This window comes from Terrapene carolina, unplaced genomic scaffold (assembly GCF_002925995.2).
Source record: "Terrapene carolina triunguis isolate 2854851 unplaced genomic scaffold, T_m_triunguis-2.0 Scaffold58, whole genome shotgun sequence".
NCBI classification, from domain to species: Eukaryota; Metazoa; Chordata; order Testudines; family Emydidae; genus Terrapene; species Terrapene triunguis.
Genome location: NW_020664409.1, coordinates 48047367 through 48063996, shown reverse-complemented (window position 1 = coordinate 48063996; position 16630 = coordinate 48047367). Strand labels below are relative to the sequence as shown.

General features: G+C 42.5%; 1 protein-coding gene across 1 annotated transcript in view; it reads right to left on the bottom strand.

Annotated features, from left to right (window-relative positions):
* LOC112107192 (lipoxygenase homology domain-containing protein 1) overlaps window positions 1-16630 on the bottom strand; it is a 198931-nt gene that overhangs the window by 79398 nt on the left and 102903 nt on the right. The window contains exon 24 of the mRNA XM_026659537.2: window positions 1953-2178. Coding sequence (XP_026515322.2) covers window positions 1953-2178 — 226 coding nt within the window. The remainder of the gene's footprint in view (window positions 1-1952; window positions 2179-16630) is intronic.

Genomic DNA, 16630 nt, shown 5'->3' with positions numbered 1-16630 from the left:
GTAGACAATTACCCTTGTAAATGGGAAATGCAAATGGCTAGTGTTTCATTTTCTCGTTATGGAGAAATAGAAAATCCTTGGGCAGCCCTGCTGAGTTTATATTGATATTCAATTTAAATGAACCCAAAATCAATAGTTAATTTGTAGCTATAAACTTAAAAAGTTATGAAATTTCTAAAACCCATATTATGAATATTGTTTACTTGCTGCATATATCTTAACAAAGATGGTGTCCCTGCAAATACAACAACAGCAATAGTGCACCACCACTTTTAGCAGGGCTGAACTAATGCCCTGTTTTGAGCATATTCTCAACAATATACACAGTAGACATGATTCTCCACTACCTTGCACCTTGTGTAGCCATTTACAGCTGGCCAGAGTGAGTGTACATACAGGGCTGGCTCCAGCATTTTTGCCGCCCCAAGCGGCGAAGAAAAAAAAAAACTGAGCTGCCGCTCAAGTGCCGCCGAAGAGGACGAGAGGGAGTGAAGGACCCACCACCGAATTGCCGCTGAAGACCCGGACGTGCTGCCCCAGCAACAGACGGACTGACACTCCTTTCTATTGGCCGCCCCAGGCACCTGCTTCCTTCACTGCTGCCTGGAGCTGGCCCTGTGTACATATCAGAATGGCAGTATTTTACACTTCCTTGGCACAGTTGTAAATGACTGCCCAATAGAGAATCGGGTCCAGAGAGTCAAATTCATACCGGACGCAACTCCACTAACATCAGGCATTCATTTTCCTATTGCACCAATGTGAGGCATTTATGTCATATGGGGTTCCCAAGAGTGATACTGCGGCTCATGCGAATACTGTTTCCAGATTAGATGGGCCTCAATTCCACCTGCTCAATCCTAATTTATGTAACACCTTAATCAGTGAGGGTGTTACTTAAATTGCATACTATTCTGGAGAATGGGGAAAAGAGCAAGGGGTTGAGGGGAAATGAGTTTGTATCTCTGTCCTTCCCAACATTTCGATGGCCTGTGCTGTGTAGTAGGTCAAAACAGATGATCTAATAGTTCTTTCTGGCTTTAAAATCTATGAAAAAAATGTCTCAGTTCCAATCTAGATTGCTTTTGGGGAAAATGACATACCTCCTAAAGGTATTAGTTTGTTTACATCTTTTGGAATTAGTTGATTGTCACTGACTAAGTGTGGGATGACCCTTCTATACAGTGAGCCACTAATTCCTTGCATTCCTACTATCTCATCTCAAATACAATCTGCCTGAACTATAACATACATAAGGTCTAGTTCAGGGGCCTATGATGCCAGATCATAGCTGCACCGTCATCTTGTTAATGTCAAGGAAATTCTATAAAGATGTGATACATTAAATGATTTTTCCAGCTCCCTGTGCCACTATAAAAGCCCAGAAATTTGTTTCTTTGTTCTTTTTAATGGTTGTATGTGTTTCTTCTGCTCCACTTATAAAGATTCATGGTGTCAACAGAAATGTGGATAACCTCTGATGTCCTTCAAAAGATCCGTCCTAAAGTTATACATTGCCATTTTACAGAGAATAGCTCAAATGTAGTTTGAGCAACAGCTACTCATTGCCCAGATCCTGAACTGCAGCTACAAAGCATTTTGTGCAACATCAACCTTATTTCAAACTGTCTTGGTGTTCCCCGCTCCTTGGTCAATGTGTGCCTTTTGGTTGCTTTAAGTAGCACCAGTTGACAGTGTTTTAGGGGGCAGTTGCAGCAGCCAAGCACCACAGGAGCATAGGGATAAACTGACCACATCCCTTGGCCTCTGGGAGAGAAGGGGTTTTGTCAGAACTACCACATTGGCTCTGTGCTGGGAGGGATTGTCTTGTGGCTGGTTACACTGGCTTTTAGCTTTGCTCTGGAGGGGTGGCTATGAACAGCTCACAAAGCAACCCAGGATACATCCCTTCAGGTTTAATAAAAATTTGTTATAATGTAAGCGACACATACTTGACAAAAGCTCCTTTTCAGACATCCCAATTGCTACTTCTGTCCAGGTGTCTCCATCATCCTGATCTTCTGCTAGCCAGCAGTCTACAGCCAGACAAATCTCCCGGTCAGAGGTAGGGGCCATTCTTTCAAGTCTCACCTCCTCTAGGTACCAGCTGGGGTCATTTCCACTGTTGTCATGACCAATGCGGATTTTATACAGTTGCCCAAGACCTTTGAGATTAATCTGTAACAGCAAAAACAGGAGAGTCTGTTATAACATTGCCTTGTATTAGTTCATCTTGTACCGATAACTGTGCTTATAAATTGAGTACACAATTAATGTGTGGCCGTGGGTTTGTGCCTCTTGGAAAACGAGGTCTTACCCCATACTGAATGAGACTGTGAGAGTGGTAACACATGTCAAGCAGTATCTGTCACAATCAGGGTCCAGACACCCCAAGGGGAGAACAGGGGGTCTGAATCCCAAAGAGTAAGAAAGACCCTGATTGTCACAGTACCTAATTGCACAAGTAAGTTAATTGACTGCAGTGGTGTATGGTATTTTCAGAATGAATAAGGGGATCGGACAATCTGGTCTATTTTTGGGGGTCTCCAGAGACCATCTCTTTTTGTGGCTGAGGATTCAAAGTTTCTTTTTCAAAATAAAACTATATAAATATTTAAATAAAAAGGCATTTTCCTATCACTGCTGCATCAGAAGGTACATTTTGCAAGGCACTTTGTCAGCAGGGCACTTTTAACTATTTCTACAACACATCAGTCTTCAGTAGACCCTTTTATCTTAATCTTTTATTTTTATGTGCTTTGGTGTCAGGGGTTAGCTGTTTCTGCTGTGCTGATACCCACAATGTAGTGAATTTAAACAGTAAAACACAACCATTATGCCTCACAGAATATTGCAATATTGAAATAAGAGCCACTTTGTCTGGGGCTGCAGGAGAAGTTTGCTGAGCAATGCAGAAGGCAGCAACCTAAACATAAAAAGCAGGGTTAAGCACTTTAGTGTCTCTTATCTTCCGTGATGGCTGTGACAGCTGTTGATATGGAGAAAAATCACAGAGAACTGTCTGACAGAAAAATACCTGGTTTTCTTTCCCCGTCATACCAAACTGATAGCGTTCAGAATAAAGGCTGGTTAGGGCAAACCAGTTAAGATAAACATAATCCTATTAGCCAGAATCACTAAAAATGATGAGAGCTACGTTTTATCTTAAAGGCGCAGCCAGCACAACAGAAGACTGTGTAATGGTCCACTACCCCAGCGCTCCTAGAAGCATTATTCATCAGGCAGACATAATGCCCTCCAGGAGTATAATGGGATGGCTGCCACTTCACTATCTCTTCACAGGATGCAGGTTGTGCTTCCTCCCTACATGGGGCCAGCTCTGCGGATCTGGGCAGAGTAGGGTCATGTCCCTTTCACTCTCCCTCTTGAGAGCTTTGAATTGTCAGTGACACTAGGCTGGCATACCCTAGTGCTTCCTGGGCACAAGGACTACAGTTGGGCCTGGACACAGCTCTGGGGCTCAAGGATGGGGGAAAGAGTCCTGAATCCTCTTCCACCTCTCTTGTATTACAGAGCCAAGCCAGGCACAATTAAAGTCATGTATGGCTTCTATGACATTCTGACATGTGCGGCAATGGCATTATGTAGGACACTAAATCTATACCTATGGCTGAAGTTAGCAGTGTGCCCACATTAGCATCATATGTTTTACCTGCAGCAGAGAGCTATGGCATTTGAAAGTGGGTGGCCAAAACTGACACAGATATGGGATATGGTGCTGATACTGAGAGCCAGTGGATGGCAGCAGGCAAATCACACAATCTGACACGAAGGAAGTGCAGGGTATAAAGTGAGCTGGGTCTAACAAGGTTGCAAACCTTTAATCCAGCCTCTAAAATGCAGGCTCCTAAAGTGAGGGAGTATTATAAACATATTTAACAAAGTGTCTGAGTTCTGACATTTTGTTGTGAAGTATGTAAATTGCATTGTTAGTCAGGGACAGACCTAGCACTTTTTGGAGACCATTTTAAGTCCTGGGCAACGCCTGTTACCTGTGGTGCAGTATTATTAGAGGGAATAAAACAGGTTCAATTCTACAGCTCCGGTACCAGGCTTGAACTCTGGCTCATCTGCTGCATCAAGCTCTGAGGCAGGTGTGAGCTCCATCTCTAAACATGATACTCCCATGACTCTCATTCTCCTCACTGGAGATGCCTTTGGAGTTGGAGTCACTGATACCAAACCACTAAAAAGCCCATCACTGATATGCTTTTTAAACAACTGAAGCAGTGAACTGACTGTGAACCAACTGGAACTGTTATTGAGAAAGAATGCAATAGCTATTATTGCTATCTTTGTGTAGGGCCCCAGAAGAACGAAGCCATGCCTTTGTTACTGATATTTAACTTTATCTATAGTGCTATTCATATCCCAGAATCAATGTTAAATTGAGAGTTTTGTTCAAAGGCAAGGTTAGCGTGGGAGACAGAGTTCCGAACTGGACCACTGTGGGAAGCTGTATATTGTGATTCCATTTGGGCAGACCAATAGCACAATGGGGTAGGGAGGACTGGGGAGAATGGGTGGGGACAGCACAGGAAAGCTGACCAAGGGAAAGAAAAATGGACAATGTGAAACAGAGACTAGTAAGGGAGCAGGGAAATGATGAGGCCTTCATCTTGATGGGGGGACTGTACTCTGAACAGTCAGACAGACAAGATGAAAAGATGGTTCAAGGCAAATGAAGGCTGGGAAGAGCTCTGTGCAGAAAGGAGAGCTCAGGGCTGTCAAAAGCCTGAGGTGAAGATCCTGGAAGTGACTGTTTCAGCCTGATTCCACTAAAGTTCTATTTAGCTTCTCAAATGAATGTTTCTGCTCATATGTGCTGGAAGTAGGGGTGCTTGGGGTGCTACTGCACCCCCTGGCTTGAAGTGATTTCTATCATATACAGGGTTTACAGTTTTGTTCAGTTGCTCTCAGCAATTATAAAAATTGTTCCAGCACCCCTGTTTCTGTGCCTTTGTAGTGCTCGCAGAACTCCCTGACATTCCGAGTACAACATAAAGGGGCACAACTTCACTGAAGTCAAATTGCATCCACGCATGCCAACTGTGAATTTGACCTGTAGAGTTAAAAAGCAAACAAATGGATTTGACTTGACAAAACAGCAGAGAACATCTCTATCCAATCTATTCAGAAAGGACTGGAGGTGTTGGAATTGTTGCATGCAGGACCTAATGAACACACACAGCATGTTTCTAAAATTGAAAGGTTTGTTAAAGAGTAAAAGTCATGTAAAACACAGAGCAGTGTCACTTTAAAAATGTGATTAATATTCTTTTCACATTCAATGAGTGGATTATTAAAGTGCATTCTTGTGCCAAGAAATTCATGTTCATTTTTTGCTGGAAACTAAAGCAGGAATGCTAATGACAGACAGCAAAGCAGGTATGTATGATGTTCTGAAAGGACATACAAAAACTTTACAAGTTTAGTCCATCTGTTGTTGTAGTTTGGGGTGGGATGAATTTATCTTGCTGTTAAATCAGATCTCACATTGGTCTCACAGCGGTACTGACTTACTAAAATGTTGCTGTTTGCCAACTGGAATGCTGTCAAACATATGTCAGATTTAGCTCTTGCAGTGCAATGCAGATGAAAATGCTCTCACAATCACACTGTACTGGTAACAATTGTTTTTTTCCATCTTAAGGACTGCATCTTGAAGTTGTTCCTTCATTTCCAAGGTTGACTAAATCATCTTGAACTACCTCACAAATCAAATGCAAACTGGCATTTACAAATCTACTTTCACGCCCAGAACATTTTGTAAGTTGTAGAGCAAAGTTGACTTGTTTCCCTAGTAACTAAAATGCTCATAAAAACTCTTCTAGTCTTTCTATTATGGTACAATGGCTGCAAAAGTAACAATCAGTTTTATGTAGCGCTTGTCTTTCTGGCATAGCTGCAACAAAGGGTCTCAGGGAGCAGAAAGGATGGATCTTGTGGTTAAAGCCCAAGATTTTAAAAACGGGAAGGAGGAGGATCCGGGGAACTACAGGCCAGTCAGCTTCACCTCAGTCCCTAGAAAAATCATGGAGCAGGTCCTCAAGGAATCAATTTTGAAGCACTTCGAGGAGAGGAAAGTGAGCAGAAACAGTCAGCATGGATTCACCAAGGGCAAGTCATGCCTGACTAACCTAATTGCCTTCTATGAAGAGATAACTGGCTCTGTGGATGAGGGGAAAGCAGTGGACATGTTATTCCTTGACTTGAGCAAAGCTTTTGATATGGTCTCCCACAGTATTCTTGCCAGCAAGTTAAAGAAGTATGGGCTGGATGAATGGACTATAAGGTGGATAGAAAGCTGGCTTGATCATCGGGCTCAATGGGTAGTGATCAATGGCTCCATGTTTAGTTGGCAGCCGGTATCAAGCGGAGTGCCCCAAGGGTCGGTCCTGGGGCCGGTTTTGTTCAATATCTTCATTAATGACCTGGAGGATGGCGTGGATTGCACCCTCAGCAAGTTTGCAGACGACACTAAACTGGGAGAAGTGGTAGATACACTAGAGGGTAGGGATAGGATACAGAGGGACCTAGACAAATTAGAGGATTGGGCCAAAAGAAATCTGATGATGTTCAACAAGGACAAGTGCAGAGTCTTGCACTTAGGATGGAAGAATCCCATGCACTGCTACAGACTAGGGACCGAGTGGCTAGGCAGCAGTTCTGCAGAAAAGGACCTAGGGGTTACAGTGGACGAGAAGCTGGATATGAGTCAACAGTGTGCCCTTGTTGCCAAGAAGGCTAACGGCATTTTGGGCTGTATAAGTAGGGGCATTGCCAGCAGATCGAGGCACTTGATCGTTCCCCTCTATTCTGGAGTACTGTGTCCAGTTTTGGGCCCCACACTACAAGAAGGATGTGGAAAAATAGGAAAGAGTCCAGCGGAGGGCAACAAAAATGGTTAGCAGTCTGGAGCACATGACTTACGAAGAGAGACTGAGGGAACTAGGGTTATTTAGTCAGAAGAGAACAATGAGGGGTGATTTGATAGCTGCTTTCAACTACCTGAAAGGGGGTTCCAAAGAGGAAGGATCTAGACTGTTTTCAGTGGTACCAGATGACAGAACAAAGAGTAATGGTCTCAAGTTGCAGTGGGGGAAGTTTAGGTTGGATATTAGGAAAAACTTTTTCAATAGAAGGGTGGTGAAGCACTGGAATGGGTTACCTAGGGAGGTGGTGGAATCTCCTTCCTTAGAGATTTTTAAGGTCAGGCTTGACAAAGCCCTGGCTGGGATGATTTAGTTGGTCTTGGTCCTGCTTTGAGCAGGGAGTTGGACTAGATGACCTCCTGAGATCCCTTCCAACCCTGATATTCTATGATTCTATGACTGGGAGATAGACACCCAGGGTTCTATTCCTAGTTCTGGTCTAGACTTTCTAGGCAACAATTCACAACCCCTCATGGCTTGGTTTTCCAACCGAGTAGGCTAATAATACTTACCAACCTCACATGGATACTGTGACACTTCCTTCATACACTTTGAGATTCTCAGGGGGAAGGCATGATGCAAGCACAAGGTATTCTTATGTTAATATTAAATATGCAGCTTGTTTGAATTTCACTGGGGCCAAGTCTGATTTTCACATAGTTTGAATGACAGAATAGGAATAATGTATGGTTGCTCTCTCATTTGACTTCTGCAAAGCAAGTGTTATTGCTCAGGGATAATGTGACATCATTTACAGGTTTCTAGTCTCCCTCTGACATGTACATAGCACCCCTGTTGACACCAATGGCCTGGTATTTGGTGATTTAGGCTGTAGGGTTGGCAAAATGACTGAGCTATAAGAACTCTTCACCCAAAAGCAGAACCAAATCATTATAGAGGTTCAAAAGCCACTTGGTTAAACAGTGATTGCAAGCCCTCTCTTCTTGTGATATCTCCAGTCTGGATTCTAGTAGAGTTTGGATTTGGATCTAGAGCAAAATTTCCCCACAATTTAGTAAGTAAGGATTTTTGTTTGTTTGTACGTATCTGGGATTTTGGTGTGGCCCATAATAGCCAAGTATGGATCTAGATCAAGATCTAAACTTTCACAAAGATCAAGGTTGCTCAGATCCGGGGTTAGAGGTTCCACTTTCTGGGCTAAATATCCTGAACCAATCAGATCCTCCAAACTTTGTAGGGATTGTCTATCAGTAGTTACCATAACAGGTGCCACAGAATCTCCCCCCATAGAGTAATGTCAAAGTCTTTATTTACAGCTCATGTATTTATTTCAATTTTGAAACATTCTTAAGCATAGACTGCCAATTGTGTGGATTTGTGCCAAGCTGTGTGATGAGTGCTGAAGGTGACAGGAAGTTTAACCTTATGCAGTCACTGCTCTTGCAAGACATACCATAAGCACTTACCAACCTTAACAACATCGCTGTCAGTACAAGGACAATAGAAATCCATTCTCTTTATAATATTTTTCTTCAGCATTACATGTAATAAGTGCATTTACTCATCCATCAGTGTCAACATTCATTACATTTTAACAGTATTTTTAGTACAACTATGTACTATACATGGAAATGATGGACAGTATTTCTGCACAGTTCCAAATTACCAAATTTTCAAATATAAGTGCCTCATTTGCACCTACAATATAATACATGTGCAAATGGCTAATGGATGTATGCAAATACATAGTCTGCATACATAATTCATTTTTGTTCCATACAAATGCAAATTTCTCTTGTTAATGACTTGTATTAATCTTGGGCCAAATTCTGTTCCCATTGAAGTCAATGGAAGCTTTGCCATTGGCAAAGTGTGAGTAGCTTTGGCCCTATATTTATGATAGTGAAACTTACTGAAAATGCTTATACCTGAAAACTTGACCCTAAACCTTACCTGAGACCTTACTTTATGAATAAAGGTTAATTTATCCTAAGAGGATGCAAGGATGTTATTTATCAAATACTATACCTGTTATGTTTTAAAAGGATCTACATGGTTACTGGTACACAAGTAGTATTCTCACTGAAGTCACTTGGACCTGTTCTCATTTAGCTGAGGGCAGAACTGATTCCATAACATTTAAGCAACTGAAAGCAAAATTAACTAACTCTCATTTCAACAGGAACATGTTCAGTAGCAAAGTACTTCAATATAAGGATGGATGGACAGTGCATGTGAAGATTCCTTTTGGATAGGAGAGCCATGTTCAGCTTCTCCGATCTACTCTCTGGTGGGGAGAAGGATAAGACTACAGAAAGTTCTCTGTAATTAAATACAGGCATTTTGCAAAGAGTTAGCACAGGACAACATTCGGATGAGTCAACACTCCAGGACAAATTCATCCCTTGTATAACTCCACTGAAGTCCCTAATACAACTAATAGAGTCTATGCTCGACAGGCAGCTGATGAATTTCCCATAAGGCTACATCATCAACAGAATGGCAGAGAAGTCATATGTAATGGCTAGATTCCCAAAAGTAATAGAAATCATTGACTGTGCTAATTTACCTTCTGTGGCACCTGCAGATAATGAAGAAATCTATGGGAATAGAAAACATTTCCACATTGTGAGCATGCAGCTGGTATGCAATGCCTGAAATATTATAGCTACTGTACCAGCAGAGTACCAAGGGTCCAGCCATGATACTTGTATTTTCCATTTGTCTGAACTCAGCCAGATTCTTGAATTGTGGCTAATGAACTTGGCATAGATACACATTAATCTTAGAATTAGAAGACATGTTGCTTGTACTCCCAGAGAGACTCAGGGGTCTCTGAGCAGAAGGTAAGATGGACATATGAGGAATGGGCTGAATCATCACATAGGGATCAATTTGTAAAATTTTTCCATGTTCATACAAATCTTGTTCCTAAAATTAGTTCAGATAACAGATTCTTAGAATAACTGTCACCATATTGCAGCCGCACATTTCAGCATTGTCTGGTTTCCTCTTGCTGCCCTCCCATCCTCTATCCAACCTGTTATTAATCCAAGAGAACTCCCATTCATTTGCTCCCTGTATAGGCTATCAGTATCCAGATCTCCATCCACCAGAAATGGAGAGACACTATTCGTTATCCAACAAACTAGAAAGAGTGTCTCTCTAGTACCCAGTACACATTGGCTATGGCAAGGGCAGGCATTTTGATTCCTCCAAGTACAGCCAATAGAAGAAAGTTGTCTCAAGAATGACACTACTGGAGATACTGTTTTGATTTTAAACTACGATGAGTCATGCTCATATTGAAGGGGGTGTCCAGGGAATTAGTTTGGTATCCAATACTACGATATTGGTCATTGGGCAGACGCTCAGCCCCAGCACACCAGTTATGGGGATGTTTCCCCTTAAGGCTTGGGAATTCTGGGAAGTAGAGTTCCCCAAGTGGCCCTGGGAGTCTTCAGATGAAATGGGTTCACCGGAAGGAGTATATCACCAGGAAGGGGACTAAAGGATCATGAGGTGACTCTGGAAGAAGTAGCTGGAGGTCAATATGTGGGAATAGCAGGATTGGGGCTCTCCACAGTGGCTAAGCAGGTGGCCTGTGAACATTGCCTGAGAGGACCTTACCTGAAAGAGCAGATAAGATAGGCTGTACAGAAGCCTAGAAGGGGTCAGGCCAGGTAGGATAACACACACAACTCTACCTATTCTTTCAGCACATATGACCATGCCATGGCCATCAACATAGCCCAATGCTTGAACAAGATCATCTTGTGGCTTAAGAACAGCTGGTTGAAGCTGAACTTGAGACAGACAGAGGTGATGTTGGTGGGCAGAGAAATATATTTTGCATCTTGGCTACAAACTCTTCAATCTCCTTTGGTTGAAGGCATACACCCACAGTTGGGTCAATTCAGTCCATAATTTGGGAGCACTCATGGATTCCTCACTGATGCTAAGCTCTCACATAGCAGCATCTGCAAGTAATGCTTTCTATCATCTCCAGTTTGCTAGTAGACTGCATCTCATCTGGGCCTCAGTTATACATACCTTTGTCACCTCCCATCTTGACTACAGCAATGCAATATATCTGGACATGAAGCCATCAGCCCTTAGGAAACTCCAGCTACCACTGAACACTGTCGTGCATTTCCTCAGCAACAAAGGCTATCACAAGTACATCAAAATTGTCTTCCACTCTGCGATGGAATGCTAAACTGTATTATAACATGTGTAAAATACTTTACCTGAGCTGGTTAACAGTCATACCTGTAAGTGCATTAAAGTATCTTAATGGCAACACATCTCTTGTATCTCTCTCCACGATGGAAGCTCTGTAGCCAGTCCAAATCTGGTACAGAAGGCTGACCTGCTAGTAGCAGCCCTGCAATCTACAATGCACAAGGAGTGCATGACATGGTGTCAGAAGTAAAGGTAGCCTAACTAGTACCAGAGGATAACAGAAACAGAAGGGGACAGTAACAAAGGTTGCAAACCAAAGAAAAGAAAAAAGCAATAAAGGTTGTAGGATTGATCTCATCAATATGCCCCTCTTCAATGCTCCAGAGACCTTCACTTTGACAGACCTTCAGAATGGACAGACTGGAAGCAGCATTTTGCATTTCTATTGAAACTCCATTAGGAAACTGGAGAAATATTGGTATTGTATTTAATTTTCATGCTATGGGGAAGCAGGTAGAGCATATCTTTAAATCCTTTGCCTTTACCAACAACAATCACAAAGGTGACTCTGGAAGAGTTCTGGCTATTTTTGATATATATTTCATACGTCGGAGAAATGTGGTTTATGAAAGGGCATGTTTTCACAGAGAATTCAAGAACCAGGGGAATCTGTTGAAGCTTTTATAAGAACTGTGATTTGAGGACTATAAAATTTGAAAATATGAGAGATAGATTGGTTATTGGGTTTACAGACAAAAGTATTTCAAAGCAGCTAAAATTAAAAACAGGTTTAACCCAACACACAGCTACCCAGATAACAAAGCAGATTGAGCTACTGAAGCAGCAAAAGAAAAGGCCAGAGCAACTTGAAAAACCTTAAAAAACAGAAACTAGTTTAGAAGCAGTAAACAGACACAGCATGATTGCTAAAAGTAATTATAATAAAACCCCTGAGGCATTGAGGGACAAGTCCCAGGCTAACTGCAAAACCTTTCAGACTAAATACACAAGAAGTGGAAAAATTCATAGTCCAAGAGATAAGTGTTGAGCCAAAGGTGCAAGAAGTAGTAAATGCACAAAATATGGACATTTTGCTATTTGCCGCACTATGGCAGTCAGGGTACTGATTACTGCAGATAATCAAGAACCATTGTTTCTGGGATCTATCATATGGGATGACGGAGAGCCTGCCTGGAGAGTTAAACTGAATATTCATGGAAAGTCTATTGACTTTAAAATTGATTCAGGAGCTGAGTCATATCAGAACTGACATATCATCATCTTCAACCCCTCCCAGAGCGGAAGTCACTTGACACAGTCCCAACTATCTACGGATGTATTCTGAACTGCATGGACCAGGTCACTGCATGCACTAATTACAAAGACAAAAGCTTTGCATTCAGAGTGTATGTGATCAAAGGATCAAAGACCACCAACATTCTCAGCCAAAGAGTAATAGCCATGATTGGCCTAGTGAGAATAGTGGAAGAAATCAAATGGAATATTTGGTGACACTGGACTTTTTAATAACCTTACAAATAATACAAATACAATACAAATAACCTTAACAGGCAATATAACTCTCAGGATTCCTATCCCTTTGCTTCACAAAGTGAATGCCTAGTAAAAGAGAAAGGAACAGATTTTGCCAATGATTGGCATAATTGAGAAAATCTCTGAGCCAACAACATGGTTCTGGTTATAATGAAAAATGGAAAAATACAAACCTGTATGAATCTTAAAAGGCCTAATGAAACAGCTGTGAGAGAAAAATATATCCTCCCAACACTGGATAAATTCCTTCCCAACACGAAAGGAGCTACAGTATACTCCACGCTGGATGCTTCGAGAGCATTCTGGCACCAAAGAGAGTGCTAAATTGACTACATTTATCATACCCTTTGGAAGATTTTGCTTTCAAAGATTACCTTTTGGAATTACCAGTGCACCTGAAATTTTCCAAAGAAAGATGGGAGAGCTGTTAATGAACACAAATGGAGTTTAGTTTTCATAGACGATATTTTGATATATGGGTCATTGATGGAAGAACACAACAAAACCCTCAACAAAGTCCTAAGCTTAATCAGTCAATCCGGACTAAAGCTAAACAAGGAAATGTGCATTTTCTGCTTACATCAGATTAAGTTTTTGGGACAGACAATAAACAAAGATGGAATCAGTCCTCACCCTGAAAAACTAAAAGCAATTTGAGAATTGACTGTACCAAACAAATCTATCAAAACTGTGACACGTACTGCAGATGGTAAATTACTTTGGTTGATACCTACAAGATCTTTCTACAGTCACAAAACCACTCAGTGAAGTGTTAAAGTCCAACACATCTTGGCTAGGGGACCAAATCAAGAAATTGCCTTCAAAAAAGGTAAGAGTCATTATCTCAGCTGCTCCAATTCTCAACTACTATGATGTGAACAAACCCACAATGGTCTGTGTGGATGTAAGCAGCTATGGCAAAGTGGTACATTGGATTTCAGTGGAATCCTGTTGCATTTTGCTCTCGCACACTCACAGAAGCAGAAAAATTATATGCACAGATTGAAAAGGCGTGCCTGGCAAGTATATGGGCATGTGAGAACTTGTACAGATATCTGTGTAGACTGGATTCATTTACACTGGTAACAGACCATAAACCGTTTGTAACCCTAATCAATGGAAAAGACCCGGGGCAAGCACTGGTGAGATGCCAATATCTTTTGATGAGGTTAATGAGATTTAACCCAATTACTAAATATGTTCCTGGAAAAAAATCTAATAGTAGCAGAAACTCTGTCATCGAGCTCAGCATCACACTCAACTACCCATGAGCTTGAAGATGATGTAGCTTACATGGATGCTGTGGAGGCATACAGACCAGTGTCTGAAAAGAGACTACACCAGCTATAACAAGCAACCCCCACAGAAATGCAACTTTAAAAAGTTCTAATTTTCATTAGGGCCAGCTGGTCCAAGTATCCAAAGGACACTAAGGAAGTGACAAGAGATTATTTTGTGGTATATGGACAATTAAGTGAGTCAAATGGACTCATAACTAAGGGCAACTGCATCATTATTCCGAACACAATGAGAGGAGAATCCTAAACCTCCATCCATGAAGGACTCCCAGGACTAACTAAATGCAATGAATGGGCCAACCAGTCAGTGTGGTGGCTGGGCATCACCAAGGACATAAAGAATAAAGTAACTGCATGAGAACATTGCAGAACTAACAGACCAACACAACACAAAGAACCTTTGATAGCAACGCCTCTACCAGACAGACATTGGAAGAAACTATCTGCAGCCTTATGTGAATTCAGAGGACATCATTATCTGATCATTGTAGGCTATTTTTTGAGGTACGCAGACTCCACAGTGGAATTTAAGTCATTCCAAACAAAATATGATTTTGATCATATTACTAGCAGTCCACATTATCCACAAGAGAATGGAGAGAATGAGAGAGCTGTACAGACAGCCAAGAAACTCCTACAGCAGGAAGATCCATTCCTGCTCTTCCAAGCTACACATCAGCATGGATAGTGGCTACTGGATATAGTCCAGCACAAATCCTGATAGGAAGACAACTCAGAACTACTGTTACAAGTTTGGAAATGTAGCTATCTCCAAAGTGGCCAGACATGAAGAGAGTAGCCAAATCAGATAAAAAAAAGGCAAAAAAAGCTTATGAACACTTTTATAACAGACATCACTCAGTTAGAGAACTGCCAGATCTAGAACCTGGTGACTACATTTGTGTCAAACTGGATGAAGAAAAAGGAGAACCCAGCTGTTGTAAAGAAAAAGAATTCATCACCCATATCATGTGATCAAGACCAACAGTGGAGAGTTCAATAGAAAGTGCTGACATCTACAGTTTATTCCTCAGAATGAACAATCAACAGAGCAAATGCTACAGATGTAGGATGGAGAGCCTGACGATGATGACTCAAAAGTTCCAAACTGACCAGAAACAGTTGTTGCAGTTCATGGACAGAAAAATGACCAAGTTGTTATGTGTTTGAGTCACATAATTAGAAAAACAGTATAATTTAGAGACACTTAGACTGATACAGATTAAAATTTAAAGATCATATGATAGTATAAAATTAGCAAATTATATGAATGAAAAACTTAAAGGTTGAGATAAGATGTATCTGTATTATAATGTTCAGACAGTAGGTGGCACCATGTGTAACATACCTTACCTGAGCTGGTAACAGCTATAGCTGAAAGTGCATTAAAGCAGTGGTTTTCAACCTGTGGTCCGTGGACCCCTGGTGGTCCACAGACTATATCTATGGGTATGTCTACACTACGAGAGTAGTTCGATTTTAGTTAAATCGAATATGTGCAATCGATATTAGAAAGTCGAACGTATGTGTCTACACTAAGGACAGTAATTCGACTTTGTCAGTCCACACTACCAGGGAAAGCGTCGACATTGGAAGCAGTGCACTGTGGGCAGCTATCCCACAGTTCCCGCAGTCCCCGCTGCCCATTGGAATTCTGGGTCGATCCGCCAATGCCTTCTGGGTAAAAAAATGTGGCGAGGGTGCTTTTGGGTAACTGTCGTCATCCGTCAGTCACTACCGCCCTCCCTCCCTCCCTGAAAGCGCCGGCGGGAAATCAGTTCACGCACTTTTTGATCAGTGACAGCGTGGACGCCACAGCACTGCGATCATGGATCCCGCTGCGACCATCGCTGCAGTTGTGGCCGTTCTCAACGCCTCGCACCTTATCATACACCTTTCCCAGAGGCAGATGCAGAGAAATCAGGGGAGGAGGCTACGGCACCGCCGTGAGGGCCTGAAGTCGGAGAGAAGCACAGAGCTGTCAGAAACCACGAGCCCCAGCGCCCAGGACATCACGGTGGCAATGGGGCATGTGGATTTTGTTGAACGGCGATTCTGGGCCCGGGAAACAAGCACGGACTGGTGGGACCGCATAGTGCTTCAGGTCTGGGATGAATCCCAGTGGCTGCGAAACTTTCGCATGCGGAAGGGGACTTTCCTGGAACTTTGTGAGTTGCTGTCCCCTGCCCTGAAGCGCAAGGACACCCGCATGCGAGCAGCCCTGACTGTCCAGAAGCGAGTGGCCATAGCCCTCTGGAAGCTTGCAACGCCGGACAGCTACCGGTCAGTCGCGAACCACTTTGGCGTGGGCAAATCTACCGTGGGGGTTGTTGTCCTGCAAGTAGCCAAGGCAATCGTCAAGGTACTGCTGTCAAAGGTAGTGACCCTGGGAAATGCGCAGGCCATCATAGATGGCTTCGCTGCGATGGGATTCCCAAACTGCGGTGGGGCTATAGATGGGACTCACATCCCTATCCTGGGACCGGGCCACCAGGCCAGCCAGTACATCAATAGAAAGGGCTACTTTTCAATGATGCTGCAAGCACTGGTGGACCATCGGGGACGTTTTACAAACATCAACGTCGGATGGCCGGGCAAGGTTCATGACGCTCGCGTGTTCAGGAACTCTGGTCTGTTTAGACGGCTGCAGGAAGGCATTTACTTCCCGGACCACAA